Source organism: Monodelphis domestica, chromosome 6, assembly GCF_027887165.1.
Source record: "Monodelphis domestica isolate mMonDom1 chromosome 6, mMonDom1.pri, whole genome shotgun sequence".
NCBI lineage: Eukaryota > Metazoa > Chordata > Mammalia > Didelphimorphia > Didelphidae > Monodelphis > Monodelphis domestica.
This window is the reverse complement of record NC_077232.1, coordinates 175,459,671-175,476,083: the sequence shown is the minus strand read 5'-3', so window position 1 is coordinate 175,476,083 and position 16,413 is coordinate 175,459,671. Positions and strand designations below refer to the sequence as shown.

The 16,413-nt window shown below is 34.2% G+C and overlaps 1 protein-coding gene and 1 long non-coding RNA gene across 14 annotated transcripts in view; one reads left to right on the top strand and one right to left on the bottom strand.

The window, feature by feature from the left end:
- The window catches only part of INPP4B (inositol polyphosphate-4-phosphatase type II B), a 1,027,382-nt gene that overhangs the window by 839,976 nt on the left and 170,993 nt on the right, over positions 1-16,413 (top strand). For all 13 annotated transcript variants that reach the window (XM_007496289.3, XM_007496287.3, XM_056802732.1 and 10 more), the window contains one exon: positions 1,197-1,374. In XM_007496289.3, coding sequence (XP_007496351.2) covers positions 1,197-1,374 — 178 coding nt within the window. The remainder of the gene's footprint in view (positions 1-1,196; positions 1,375-16,413) is intronic.
- Positions 1-16,413, bottom strand: part of LOC103105965 (uncharacterized) — a 140,240-nt gene that overhangs the window by 29,912 nt on the left and 93,915 nt on the right. The window lies entirely within an intron of this gene.

Here is a 16,413-nt window from a genome sequence, read left to right as displayed (position 1 = left end):
AAATGAAGGATGAACTGAAGTAAGGGGGATCTTGAGTCAAGGAGTCTAGCTAGAAGGCTATTACAATAATCCAGTGATGTGGGACTATATCAGATTTGTGACTGTGTTAGAAGAGAAGAATATCTTCTTAGAAAATTATGAATATCAAATAATATGGCATTGTCTTGGCAACTAATTCGATATGGGGAACATGAGAAAGAAGGCTCAAGAATGACACCTAGGTTTTGAGTTTAGGTGACTGGGAGGATGATTGCACTCATGATAGTAATTTCAAAAGTTAAGAAGATGAGAATGTTTGAGGAAAAGATAATTTCAGTTTTTGGCCATGTTGAATTTAAGTTGTCTACGAGGTATCTGATTTGATGTGTCTGAGACGTAGTTAGCTATGTGAGACTAGAGGAAAGGAAAGAAACTGGGGTTAGAAAAATAGATCTATCAGCAATTTGCATAGAGATGATAAATGAATCCATAAAAACTGATGGAATCATCAAATACATTGTAGAAAGGGAAAAGAAAAAATGGATCAGGACAAAAAATCTGTCGAATGCCCACAGTTAGAAGATTTGAGATATATATATATATTCTGTCTCCCATCTCTGTTTTCCTCAGCTCCCACCTGTGCTTGAAAATTGCTTTCCTTCCCAACCTCAACCCCACAGAATCTCTCTATTCCTTCAAGGCTCAACTCATATGCCACATTCTATAGGAATTCTTTAGGAAGCCTGGTCTGATCCCACCAGTACCTAGTGTTTGGATAGGTCTATTGTAACTTACTATTCTTGTTCAGTTATTTCAATCATGTTTGACTCTTCATGATCCCATTTGGGGTTTTCTTGGCAAAGATACTAGCATATGCCAGTAACTGCAAATGCTGTTTCCTTCCATAGCTCATTTTACAGATGAGGAAACTGATATAGAAAAGTTTTCCAGAGTATTGCATATTCCTGCTTAAAGTACTTAGCCATGAAGGGAAAAAAAAAACTTGTCCAAAATTTGAACTAAGATTTTGTTCTGTTTTGTTTTTATCTATCAAAAATCTGCCTTTTAATCAGGGTCCTTCTAAAATATTAGCGCATCTCCCTGACTTTGGTTGATTAAGAATGATAACATAGTCTTCCAGGACTGTGCCATCTGGTATTGGGGCAGCAAAGATCAGGTACTCTTGTGTAACTCCATCTTTTTACTTATTGTTTCAGTACTGGATACCAATTTATTTACTATTCACCTGAAAACACAGCAAAAGCAAAAGAAGTTCTCAGCAACATCGATCAACTCCAGCCTCTTATATCAACCCACGCGGATCAGCTACTTAATTCTGCCAGGCAGCATTCTCCAGACAGCCTGAAGAAGTCTTTAAAGTTGCTTTCAGAAAAAGTAAGATTCAAATTGTAGCTAGAATATAGCATGGTTGGGGAAATTTGGGGGGAGCGGCGGAATGGAGGGGATAGAGTAACTGAATCCCCACTGAGCTTTCTTTCTGTATGAATTGCCAATCATAGCAATGGGAAATGTTAAATATGCTCATTTGAAAAATAATCTTTAAAGCTTTACTGAAAGATGAGAAGGGACTAGTCTTATACCTGATTCAGATAGCGGAGAGTATTTTTCCCCACATAGCAAAGGAAACCTGTTAAGAGAGTTAGATTTATTTTCTCTTTTCTTATCATTGCTGTCATTTCTTTCCTTTGGTCTTGGCTTTGGTGACATTAGTGAATTCACACTGGAATTTTTTTATTACATTTATTCCTTTCCTATGGTGATTATCCAAATTGACTAAGTATGAGCAACTCTATATGGAAAATAGCAATGTCTTCACACTTGAAACAGAGAAATAAGAATGCTTTACTTTTGATCTTTGCTCTAGTAGTGGCTTAGGGCATGTCTTCTAACTGCTGTCTGCTTCTGTTTTTTATCTCTAACAAAGTAGGTAAGATTGTGTTGCTACCAGATAGGGGTAAGATCAGAGGATCATAGATTTAGAACTAGAAGGCTCCTTAGATATCTCCAAATCCAACCATCACATTTTCCATATGAGATAACTGAGGTTCAGTCAGGGAATATGACTTCCCCAAGGTTACATAGTTTTAAGAAATAAAGCTGGTGCCCCTCACACCTATACTTTCTGTTATACTTCATTAATATAAATATGACATTTGGAAAATAATATTGAAAGGCAAGAATTTCTACTGCAATTGCCTGCAGAGCTTAGAGATGGACATGTAAAACTATTGAAACTCAGGATGTCTGTTTCAGGTCTTCCTGAAGAATAAGTCCAAGAATCGTCAGCAAGGAGAAACAGTCAAATAAACCCATCCTCACAAGGATATTAAAGTGATTTGTTCAAGGTTATAGAGCTGATAAGTAGCTGGAGGGAGAGTCTAAGAAATGGAGATCTGATCCCAGAGCTAGTTCTCTTTGCCCTGCACTTCATTGATAAATATTCACATTAAATGTTGGAGAAGCTATGCAAAGTGGAGCATTATTTTCTAGCAGAAACTTATACAGAGATTAAAAAAACTGACTGCAACTAGCAAAATATTTGCTTCTGTTCTCCCTGAAGAATAAAATTTAAAAATCTCAGAAAGGAGAACTGATTGGAAAATCTCTCCATGGTGGAGAGAAAGAGAATTGGTAGCAATTCTCTTATGAAAAAGAGAATTTACAGCAATTTACCTTTAAGTGTGGAGTTAGCCTAATACAGTGACAAGGAATTCTGGGTTTTATGCTGCCTTTCCTGGAGGGTTATATTATAACAAGAACTCATTTTTGTGAATCACTTCTGGGGACTGAGCCCTTGTGGATTGATGTCCATGATACCTCTGTGCGATGAGAAGATGGCATCAAAACAGAGTTCCACTGGCGTTCTTGATAATTTTGTCCCAGCAACTAACTAGGTGTATGATCATGTGCAAATTACTTAGATTTTGTCTATCTTATTGATCTCATTGGTAACATGGGAATGATAATATCAGACTGAAAGTGTTATTGTAAGGATAAAATGAAATTAGAGTATCAAGCATGTATTAAATATTTGTTATTTATTTCATTGTTTATTTCAATTATTTTTTATTTTACTGATCTGTGCTAGATACTGGGCAAAATGAAGAAAAAAAGAGCAAAATGGAACAATCCTTGACCTTAAGAAGCTTATGTTTTATTGAAAGGAGTACACAGGGAATAGTAAATAATGAGGACAAAAAAGTAAAAGTAAAATGTAGAATAGATAGAAAATAAATTCTTGTGAGCTTTGGTTGGTGAGGATGGAAACAATAGAATAGGCTTCTTAAAGTAGGAAGTACTGGAGATAAGCTTTGAAAGAAGCATGGGAATTCAGCCTCAAAGTCCTCTATAATTCATTCTAGTTCCCAATCTATATGCTATTTCTTTCTTGTTATTGTAATAAATGAGGTATATGAGAGAAAATAATGGAGGTAGCATTGACCAGATGTGGCAACTGTTTGAATACAGAGGATAAAGGAAAATAAAAAGTTGAAGATAGCTAAGGTTGTCCAGAAAGAATTTGGTGTCATCAACAGAAATGGGGAAGTTGGGAGGATTCTCTGATTCCCTGGAAAAGATAAGAAGTTATAACAAATTGAGATGCCTATGGGATATCCATTTGTAAATGGGAGATTGCAACGTGACAGTGGAGGTCAGAAGACAGACTAAGGCTGGATATATTGATTAGGGCATCCTTTGGATAGAGATGACCATCAAACCCATAAAAGATCATTTATAGAAAGCCCTTTACAATAAAGAACTTTATAAATATATCCTGTTAGTATTATTATTCAACTTCCTGAGAAACAAATTAACAGAGTTCTTAGCACTAGCATAATTTTGAATTCTTCTAAAATGTGTCTTCTTATTAATATTAGTGACAATGTAGAATTCCTCAGCTGCACGAATTTTGAAAATATAATGTGATTCAAAATTCCTTCAGGTATTTGTATGTGTGTGTTTTGTAAGACAGTAAAAATACAGAAATCCATTTAACACATTAACTTCTAACTGTTTATGAATGTCTGTGGCACAGGGCAAAGGAGAGAATAAAGAGGGTTTTTTTTTTCAAGATAGAATCACTACAAGATGAAGGTGGGATGGTAAAATAAAATAATTAGGGCTCTTTGTTGGATTTCTTTAGCCTGTTATATTCAGTGAGATTTTTCTGGGTGCACCTAAGCTGAAAATTACAGCCCATACAGTATCTATGCAGTGATTACCAAGCAGTATTTATATTCTTCCTGTGCACTGGGCAGGGATTTGTCATTTCATACATCATTTACAACTTACTGCAGTGAGTGATTCTTTTAGGGGGGTTATTTTTCTCCTCATTTAATTCAGCAGTGCTCAAACTTTTTCCTCTCTTTTTTCTTCCTTTGACTAGATTACCTTTACCTACCTACAAATCTTTCAGCTCTTGAAACTATGAAGAATTTTTTTAAAGTTATATGTGTGTCAGATATTTCTTTTTTTTCCTATGATTCCATGTCTAGAATTGCAAAAAAAGGTGTTTGATTTAGCCAAATTTTACATAGCATGAGAAGATTTCTGTTCGATTTCAGAGACAAAAACAGAAGAGGGCTCTGTTTTTATAGTGTAACAAAATGGGTTTAGTGCAGGTTTCTATTTGAACATATACTTTTGTCATAACTTAAGGTATAGTAGAAATGCAGTTTCTAAAGTTTAAGAGGTCTGGCTCTGTGTTGGAGAATTATAGACATTCTAACCTCATTGATCTACTTTTTAATTTTATTTTTATATAATTCATTTATTAATGTTATCAACTAATTAATTAATTTTATTAGAGTAATTAATATTTGCATCATAAAATTTAGAGCTAAAAAGGACCTTTGAATATATAATATAATATAAAATGTAGGGAAGCCCTTCTCTATTACAAATAAAGAACCTAATGACCAGAGAGGTAAAGTCTAACCTAAGTTTGACAAAGCTTGTAAAACCAGGAGTCAAACTGAAGTTTTCCCACTTTAAATACCAGGCTCTTTGTACCAAACAGGCTTATTTTTCAAATTAAAATAAAGAGATAATTCATTTATATAGACACAGAAAAACATAAGATGATTATTAACTTTTAGGAGAGGCTTTTGTAACATTTTTCTATAGACACAGAAGCTTTTGTCTAAAAACAAGAGAATTCATTTTTTTACCCATCATGCTTTTTGACATGACTATTACCCAGATAATGCATATAGATAGGCTCCTGCTGCTACTTTATACAACTTTAACCTACTATAATCCTGGAATGAGAAGCTTAACAATCATATTCCTGGGCAGAGGAGGAAAAAAGGATCATAAGGAGTATTTGTGTAACCTAAATTATACACTTGGAGCACAGTGCATAGAATGCTTGACCTGGAGTCATTGAGACTCATCTTCTTGAGTTCGGATCTAGCCTGGATACCTACTGGTTGTGTGACCCTGGATAAGTCACTTGGCCCTATTTGCTTCATTTTCCTCATTTGCCAAATGAGCTAGAGAAGAAAATGGCTAATCCCTCCAGTGCCTTTTCCAAAATACCCACAAATAGGTCATGCAGAGTCAGACATAACTGAAGTGACTAAAGAGTAGATAACCAATTTTTGCACTCATCTTAACAAATGAATGTGTTATTACACAAAAGTTCTGATAAATGTCATCAAGTTCATCTTTATAAGTGTTAATAATATAGATGGTAATTTACCCTACCATAGATTGTGATTTAAAAAAAAATAATGCATTTAAGTATTTTTTAATTTTAAATTTGTATGAGCCATACTTTTTAAATTTTCAAAGCATTTTCACTTCTACTGTTAAATTTGAAGTTTCCAAATATCCTATGAGGCATCATTGTTTTCCTTTCTACTCTTTGAATTGCCTCCTTTCCTTCTGTCTCTGTCTATTGAAAGCTTACCCATTCTTCATAGCTTAGGTAAAATATAGCTTATAAAAGTAATGGCATGTTCCCTGTTCTTCCTATCCAAGCTAAAAGTTGTCAATTTTTCATTTGCTCTTAGTACTACTCTTCAGCAATTTGTGTGTGTGTGTGTGTGTGTGTGTGTGCGCGTGTGTGTGTGTGTGTGTGTGTGAGAGAGAGAGAGAGAGAGAGAGAGAGAGAGAGAGAGAGAGAGAGAGAGAGAGAGAGAGAAAGAGACAGATAGAGAAACAAAGAGAGAGAAAATGGAGTATAGAAAGTCAGAGTGAATTAGCATGTATAATTCCTAGTATTGCAGCTCTCTTCAATGGTGCTTATTGACAACTAATTTCTAATGTATATCCATTCATGGGCAGCTAGGTGTGGTAGAGTGGGTAGAGTCTTAGATCTAGTCATCAAGATTCGATCTTCCTAAATTCACATCTGACTTCAGACATTTCCCAGCTGTGTGACCTTGGACAAGTCATTTATCCCCAAATGCTCTGTCCTTAGCACTCTTCTCCTTTGGAACTGATACTTCATATAGATTCTAAGATGGAAGGCAAGGGGATTTTTTGGTGGTTGTTTTATTTTTTTAAGTAAACTAACTGGAGGCACTGGGAAGCTAAATAATTCATGGCTACATTGCTAATATTTACAAGAGACATAACTTCAACTTATGTCTTCCTGACTCCAAGGTTAGCTCTCTCTCTTCATTGTTCTAGTATTCTGGGCGTCCGATCAGATGTTTGGTTTTTAAAATGGTATATGCATTTCATTTCTGTGCCTTCTGAATGATGAATTTTAATCCTACTGTTATAGACATAGAGAATTGTTATTTTCATTTCCCCTATACACTTAACTGGCACCTTTTGTCCTTGATATAGGAAATTTAGTTTTGAAAATGGAGTCTTCTTTGTTTAGAAAATAAACAGAAAATTGACCTGCAGTCTATAGAATTTAGATACTGCCATTTAAAGACAATCACAATCTTTCACAATAGTTTTTAGGTTCCTTCTAAAAGTATCATTTATGCCAATGTGAAAACACCATCAGTGTCTAATTGCCTTCCATTTTGAAAAGTGTTGGAAGGGTTTGTTGAATACATGCCTAGGAAGACAATAGACCTCTTCATTGCTGTTCTTGTATTGACAAATAGCTACCTCAATACCCCTGAGAAAGGAATCATCAACTACTACTATTATGATTTTCCTCTATCATTTTTATTCTTTTTAGCTCACTCATAAAACAAGTTCTTCAGGTGGTGGGAGGGGGGGAGGGAAGAAAAGAAAATGATCTTTGTTTCCAATAAATAGTGTTTGGAAATGACCAAATAAAAATTAAAAAAAATAAAAAATAAAAATTAATTAAAATAAATTAAAAAAATAAAACAAGTTCTTCAAGTCCTTCCTCTACCCTATCTAATTTTTTTCCTCTTTCCATTTAAGAATTAACAACTTAACCTGATTTTTTCTTATTATTCCCATTTTTAAAAAATTACTCATGCTTTATATAATATTTTCTTCTATTTCTATTGAGTTCAAAAACAAGAACCAAAATCCAGTTTCTTATAAAATTCTTATGTCACTTGCCATTTTCTTTCACTGTTGATCCCTTTCTCTCATTTCAACAACCACTGACTAATTAGCTTCAAAAGAAGGTGAAGAGCAGGGGGTCCATAAAACAAGACTTTCTTCTAAAAATTGGAGTATTTCATAAGGAGAATTTGGAAGTAGATATTTGAGTAATTCATATTGTTGATGTCAATTATTAAAACCATAGATAAGTAAGGACTGAGGGTGGTAAATTACAATATGAAAATAATACATGATTCCCTAAATAGCAACCAAAATAACTTCTATGGTATAAGAAATGCTGTCCATATCCTACAAGTTTTTATTCACTTTAGTTATTTTTTTATGTTTTATTTTTTCCCAATTATATGTAAAAAAAAAGTATTCTCTCATTTCCCCCCTTTTCCATATCTCTCCTTATTCTGAGATGTTAAGCAATTTAATATGGATTTTACATGTGTTATCATGTTAAACATTTTCCTATAGTAATCCTTTTGTGGACAGAAACCAGAACAAAAAAAAAGTGAAAAAAGTTTGCTTTGATCTGGCTTCAGACTCCATTCGTTCTTTCTCTGGAAGCAAATGGCATATTTTTTGTCATGAGTCCTTTAGGATTTGGATCACCATATTGCTGAGAATAGCTAAGTTATTCATAGTTGTTCCTTTTTACAGTATTGCTGTTACTGTGTACAATGTTCTCCTGGTTCTGTTTACTTCACTCTGTTTCAGTTCATCTAAATCTTTCCAAGCTTTTCTGAGTTCCTACTAGTCATTTTCCACAACATATACTATTGTATTACAATTGTATACTATAACTTACTTAGCCATTCCCCCATGGATAAACATCTCACTTTCCAATTCTTTGACCCCACAAAAATTGTTTTAATTTTACATCTAAATCCTTCTCTTTTTGTCTTTTAATCTCTTTTGGATACAAACCTAGCAATGTTATTGCTGGATAAAAATGTATGTACTGTTTAGAGCCCTTTGGATGATTATTAAACTTGCTCTCCTCAATGGTTGAATCAGTTTACAATTTCCTCAACAATTCCAATTCTCAATTCCTATGCCTCTCCAAGTTTTGTTTTTTCCCTTTTCATCACAGCCAATCTGACAGGTGTGGGGTGGTACCTCAGAGTTATTTTAATTTATATTTTGCTAATTAATAGTGATTAAGAGAATTTTTTTTTTGCACAACTAGAATGAGCTTTAATTTCCTGGAGAGCTGCCTGTTCATATCCTTTGACCATAAATCATTGGGGAATGACTTGTATTTTTATACATTAGATTCATTCCCTTATGCATTTGAGAAATGAAGCCTTTATCAGAGACTTGTTATAATTTTTTAACCTTTATGATTACTGTGTATTACTCTTCATTCTATTCCCTCCCCAATTTATCATTTTTTTCTTTTCATCTTGTTTAGCTTCTGACTACCTCATTGTTCAATTTCCCCTCTTTTCTTTCAGCACCACCCACCTTCTCTTATTCCTTTCCTATATTACTTTCCTGTAGGATAAGATAGGTTTCTAAACACAATTGATATTTTATGTTCTTCTCTCTTTGAGATAATTCTGATGGAAGTAAGTTTCATGTGCCTCTCCCTAACAATCCCGTCCCCTGTAAAAGCTCTTTTGTTCCTCTTTTATGTGAGATAATTTACCCCATTCAATTTCTCCCTTTCTCCTCCTCCCAATGCATTCCTCTTTCTCATTCCTAATGAGAAAGTTCTTAGGTGCTATTAGAATCATCTTCCCATGTAGACATGTACACAGTTTAACCTTATTGAATGTATTTTTATTTCTCTTTCCTGTTTACCTATTTATACTCATCTTGAGTCTTGAGAGTAAAATTTTCCATTCAGTTCTTATCTTTTTTTCTGGAATATTTAAAAGTCTTCCATCAACTTTTCCCCCTGAAAGATTATGCCCAATTTTTCTGGTGATTTTTGATTGAAGTCACCTCTTTTACCCTCAGGAATATCATATTCCAGGTTCATCCTTCAATGTAGAAGCTACTAAATAATAAATGACTGGCTCCATTATATTTGAATTGTTTCTTTTTGCTTGCTTCTATTATTTTTTCCTTTAATTGGGGATTCTATAAGTTGGCTATTATATTACTGAGATTTGGAACCTTTTTGAAACCTTTTTTATTTTATCCTTTTGTTCTAGAATATCAGGGCAATTTTCCTTCATAATTTCTTAAATGGTGATATTATTTTTTTAATTATGGCTTTCAGGTAATCCAATAATTTTAAAATTATCTCTTCTGTATTTGTTTTCCAGGTCAATTGTTTTTCCCCATAAGATATTTCATGTTTTATTCATTATTTTGAATTTGTTTGATTGTTTCTTGATTTTTCTCATTTGTTTCCACTTAACAAATTCTCATTTTTAAGGCATCATTTTCTTCAGTGAAGTTTTTGTACATCTTGTATCATTTGCCCAATTCTACTTTTTAAAAAATTCTTTTCCTCAGTGAATTTTTGCACCTCCTTTTCTAAGTGGCCAATTATTCCTTCTAAAATATTCTTCTTTTTTAGTGTATTTTAACATCTTTTTCCATTTCACTAATTTTTCTTTTTATGGAATTCTCTTCAATAGATTTTTGTGCCTCTTTTAATAACTGGCCAATTTTATTTTTAAGCTATTGTGTATATGTGTTTTCTTTACTAATATGCTGCCTTTTTTTTCAGGATTTTACTTCATCACTTTCTTTTCCCAGTTTTTATTCTGGCTCTCTTTTTATTTTTAAAATCCTTTTTTGAACTACTTCACTAGTTTTTGTGTTTGTTTTGTTTTTTGGCTTGAGACCAAATCATGTTTTTCTTGAAGGCTTTGGTTTCAGAATTATTGACTTTGCTCTCTTCTTCTTAATTTGTGTTTTGGTCTTCTCTGTCATAAAAATAATGTTCTATTTTTTTTTGCTGTTTCTTGCTCATTTTCCAACATTTTCTTTTCTATTAACCTAAAAAACTATTAAAATTGCGCTCTGTAAATGTGGTAAAGGGAACACTGTTCCAATCCTCAGGTTTTTTGGGTAACTGCCTTCAAAGCTAGTTCTGCTACTCTCTAAGATTTCAATTCTTCCAACTTTGTTTGATTTGAGGAGAGGTATGTTTAGTACTCTCCCAGCCCATGCTCTTCTCTGTGAGCAACCACATGCACATTTTTCTACCCTGAAACTGTGAGCAGGATCTTCCAGTCCCCTGAACCTGCATGTACTAGTGTTTACTAGTGTTCTTCCTCACAGCCTGGATCTGTGATCGGGCAATGCAATTGAGTCTTATACCAAGAGCCAGCAATGAAACCCCTATAATCTCCTGAAGAGTTGCCTGCGACCTTTACCATCTGTGGCTGAGAACTCTGGAAGCTTTTGCTTCTAATTCAGTCACCCCCAAAGCCCATGGCTGGAATGGTGCCTACCTTGTTATGTTGCTGCTTTGTACTCTACTTCTACTCTGGTGCAATAGATCTTTCATGCCAGCCTTCTAAGTTGTTTTAGGGTGAAATTATTTCATCCTGTCTTTTTGTCATTCATGCTGCTCTAGAATTCATTTTGAGGCATTACTTTAACATAGTTGCTTGGAGGGTAATTTAACAGAGATCTGGTGGGTCTGTCCAGGTTCTCTACCATCTTTTCTACCATATCATTTTTGAAGAGGACAAGTAACTTCTTTGTTTTCAGAGCATCCACCTTTATCTTTTTCAGAGAGAACCTCAAACCTAATTTTAAGCTATAATTATACAGCTGCCATTTTCCTTCCCTTCATTTTCTGTACAAATGCTTCTATTCTAATATCCTGACATGAGTCATCTCCCTTCTTCCACCTCAGATCCCTTAAAACCTTATTTTTCTTTCCTTCTGGGGAACCTCCACTTTTCCTAACAAACTAGAATGTTAAATAAGTGTTATTTTCTTTTCTTTACCTTCTTCATGAGAGAAGACCTTTTATACCTACAATACATATAAATCATTCTTCTGTGGCAGAAGTACAAGCTTCAAATATGATACAGGTCACTGTACAATTTCCTTTATATCCTGTATAGTAGCTAAGATTTTTCAGCTTTGTCTTGGAACTATTTGTGGGTACTTATTCCTTAACTCAAGCACTTGATTACTATTTGTTAATAGACAACCTCATGCACATTCATTTCATTTGGCTCAGAAACTCCTTAACCAAGGCCATATCATCCTGAGAGAAAGTCTGGTACTGTCCATCTATCTACTTCACAGATTTGCTTTACCTTTCACTATAATAATTACTTAACCCTATAATGATTTCACTGACCTTTTCTACTTTTAGGACTTCCCTTTAAGTCTTCCCATGCCACATATAACCTCAAAAACTTTGGGGTATTGTATATATGTTAAGTAGTGTTTTTCCTTAAAGAATAGATAATGGGGGTGGGGGACAACAGGGTGGCTCAGTGAATTGAGAGCCAGGCCTAGAGATGGGAGGTCCTAGGTTCAAATCTGGCCTCAGAAACTTCCCAGCTGTATAACTGGTCAATTAACTTAACCCGCATTCCCTAACCCTTACCACTCTTCTGCCTTGAAACTAATGCACAGTATTGATTCTAAGACAGAAGGTGAGGGTTTTTTAAAAAATTAATAATAAAAAAAATTTTAATTTGTAAAAGAATAGACAACAAATCCAGTCTTAAGAATTCTCAATTCGGGTAAACACAGAATAGTATACATGTCAGACCTTTGGGAGGGGAAAGGCTTTAAAACCAAGCAAGATATAGAAAGAATCACAAAATGTAAAATAAATAATTTTGACTACATCAAACTAAAAAGCTTTTGTACAAACAAAACCAATATAACTAAAATCAGAAGGGAAACAACAAATTGGGAAAAAATCTTCATAGAAACCTCTGACAAAGGTTTAATTACTCATATTTATAATGAGCTAAATCAATTGTACAAAAAATCAAGCCATTCTCCAATTGATAAATGGGCAAGGGAAATGGATAGGCAGTTCTCAGATAAAGAAATCAAAACTATTAACAAGCACATGAAGAAGTGTTCTACATCTCTTATAATCAGAGAGATGCAAATCAAAACAACTCTGAGGTATCACCTCACACCTAGCAGATTGGCTAACATAACAGCAAAGGAAAGTAATGAATGCTGGAGGGGATGTGGCAAAGTAGGGACATTAATTCATTGCTGGTGGAGTTGTGAACTGATCCAACCATTCTGGAGGGCAATTTGGAACTATGCCCAAAGGGTGACAAAAGAATATCTACCCTTTGACCCAGCCATAGCACTGCTGGGTCTGTACCCCAAAGAGATAATGGACACAAAGACTTGTACAAAAATATTCATAGCTGCGCTCTTTGTGGTGGCCCAAAACTGGAAAACGAGGGGATGCCCATCAATTGGGGAATGGCTGAACAAACTGTGGTATATGTTGGTGATGGAATACTATTGTGCTCAAAGGAATAATAAAGTGGAGAAGTTCCATGGAGACTGGAACAACCTCCAGGAAGTGATGCAGAGCGAGAGGAGCAGAACCAGGAGAACATTGTACACAGAGACTAATACACTGTGGTATAATCGAACGTAATGGACTTCTCCATTAGGGGCGGTGTAATGTCCCTGAACAACTTTCAGGGATCCAGGAGAAAAAAAACACCATTCATAAGCAAAGGATAAACTATGGGAGTGGAAACACCGAGAAAAAGCAACTGCCTGAATACAGAGGTTGAGGGGACATGACAGAGGATAGACTTTAAATGAACACTCTAATGCAAATACTATCAACAAAGCAATGGGTTCAAATCAAGAAAACATCTAATGCCCAGTGGACTTACGCGTCGGCTATGGGGGGTGGGGGGGAGGAAAAGAAAATGATCTATGTCTTTAACGAATAATGCTTGGAAATGATCAAATAAAATATATTTAAAAAAAAAAAAAAAGAATTCTCAATTCACTAATTTTACTAATCACTAATTTACTCATTTAAGTTACTAATTTATAAATACTGTTTAGGTCTCTAGACACTTAAAGCATTATTCCATAAAAGCAGGGTTAAGGTCCATAAAGTTGTTATTTAACCTGTAGTGGAGTGCAAAAGCCATTGACTAACATTTGGAATTCTCCGAAATTTAGACACAAGACCTACCATAGCATTATTTTCACTTTATTCTCCATCACCTTAAGTAAAAAAATATACATATATATGTGTACATCTGACTTGATAGAATGTTTTTTATCACCAAGCTATCCCTTGTCCCATAAATCACAATTTAAAAAATAAAATATCACAATTTAAATCATAATTTAAAATCACAATTTTAAAACAAGTGGAAAGAAAAAACACTGGAAGGAGAGAAGGAAGAGAGTTGCGATTGGAAAAGTAAAAAGACAAAGAACTGAGCAAATTACTCTCTCCCCTGAAAATATTCTCTGTGCTCTTTTTAACTGAGTAGCTTTTTTTTCCTATTGTTCTTATTTATTGTAGGTATGCATACCATCCCCTGTTAATCTGCTGAAAAAAATACTCATTTAAAATGGGAATATTTTCAATTTAGAGAAAATAATAGAACACTGGCTGATATGGTTAGGTATTGGCCACAAATCCTTCCATCAAGTGAGTTGATATTTACTATTTAGTAGCAAGGAGCTTCTCAAATGGCTCTATTTTAAACCAGATGCAAAATCTTAGATAAATGGATACAGGGCTATCTTCAAAAAAAGTATCACACAATGGACTAAAAAGACATCATTGTAATAACATTAAATGTGTTTCTAAATGAAGTGCTATAGTTGTACACCAAGGGGCAGTATGGTAGAAGTTGGCAATGCTAAGTTTCAGTGAGGTAACTCTTGGATGTGTGACCTATAACCATGAACAAGTCATTGAATCTCACTCTAACTTCAATTTCCTGATTGGCATCATAGTGAGGATGGCTTAGATATCTTACTGTAATGTCATTATTTCTGATTCTACTCATTCTTATGTGCCCCCAGAGAAATACTCCAAATAGGTAATAATGAGGGTATTGAATAAAAAAATTAATAAAAGGTTTATTAGTCAATAACTATATTAGCATCATCACTTTTGCATGTATTATTTCATCTGATTCTTACATCTCCATGAACCTGACACCAGAAGTATTCTTATCCTTATTTTCAGATGAGGAGACCAAGGTAGAAAATAGAGATATAATTATTTATAATTTACAGGTGAATAAAGTGACTTTCTAAGAGTTGATTGATAAGTAAGTCTCACTGATTTGAATACAGTTCTCTAGTAGTGAGTGTTTTTCCCTACATTACTCTGTGTTGATATGCTTTTAAATATTTGGTTTTTAAATTGAAATCTTAATAAATAATATCTGCAAAGTACTTTATAGCTATTGTCTCTTCTCAGCATCAAATCTACAGGTATATTGTCCCATTTCTGAATATAAGGAAGTCTAAAAAAAGTCTTGACCCTGATCCCAACAACTAGGTAGAATTTGAACAGGCATCTTTCTGACTTCAGGTCTCTCATTCTAACCACTTCATCATACTTTTTATAATTCTACAAATAAAATAAGGGAGAGAAAGGATGAAGTTGTTTTTTTTGTTTTGTTTTGTATTTTTAGCAGTAGTATCAGAATCTTTTTCTTCTCAGCAATAATATATTATTACTTTGGTCAATTCCATAAAATTGACAAAGAGTAAGGCTTATATCTTTGGACCTGAGCCACATACACTGGGAAGTTTGACCATTGTTGTTTGGAGGGGAAAGAAGAAGAGGAGAGAATGGCTTTAGGTTCATACCACTAATGTGTTACCAAGCCTTCTGGACCTTATGCTTACCATTCTGTTTTTTTTTTATTTTTATTTAGAATATTTTTCCATGATTATATGATTCATAGTCCCACCCTCCACCCTGCTCTCTTCCCCCTTCCAAAAGGAAGAGGGGGTAGATGAGGGCCTATGTGAATCATTCTATTGTACCACAGTTGTCTTAGTCTCTGTGTACAATGTTCTCCTGGTTCTGCTCCTTTTGCTTTGCATCAATTCCTGGAGGTCATTCCAGTTCACATGGAATTCCTCCAGTTAATCATTTTTTTTAAATGCAATGATATCCCATCACCAACATATACTACAATTTATTCAGCCAATTCCCAATTGATGGACACCCCCTCATTTTCCAATTTTTTTCCACAACAAAGAGTGCAACTATAAATATTTTTGTACAAATCTTTTTCATTATTATCTCTTTTGGAAAGAAACCCAGCATTGGTATGGTTGGGTCAAGGGGCAGACAGTTTTTTAAAGCCCTTTGCACATAGTTTCAAATTGCCCTCCAGAATGGTTGGACCAATTCACAACTCCACCAGCAATGTTTGAGTGTCCCAATTTTGCCACATCCCCTCCAACATTTATCGCTTTCCTTTACTGTTACCTTAGCCAATCTACTAATTGTGTGGTGGTACCTCAGAGTTGTTTTAATTTGTATTTCTCTAATCTGGAGAGATTTAAAACACTTTTTTCATGTGCTTATTGATAGTTTTGATTTCATCACATGAAAACTACCTATTTATGTCCCTTGACCATTTGTTGATTGTGGAATGGCTTGATTTTTTGTAGATTAGACTTAGTTCCTTATATATTTGGAAAAATAACCTTTTTCAGAGAGTTTTTTTATAAAAAAAAATTCTCCTAGTTTGTTGCTTTCCTCCTAATTTTGGTTGTATTGGTTTTATTTGTACAAAACCTTTTGAATTTGATATAATCAAAGCCATTCAATGTACATTCTGCAATGTTCTCTATCTCTTGCTTGGTCTTAAATTCCATTCTTTCCTAAAGATAAGCATACTATTCTGTGGTCACCTGATTTACTTAGAGTTTCCTTCTTTATATTCAAGTAATTGACCCATTATGAATTTATCTTGGTGTAAGGTGTGAGATGTTGGT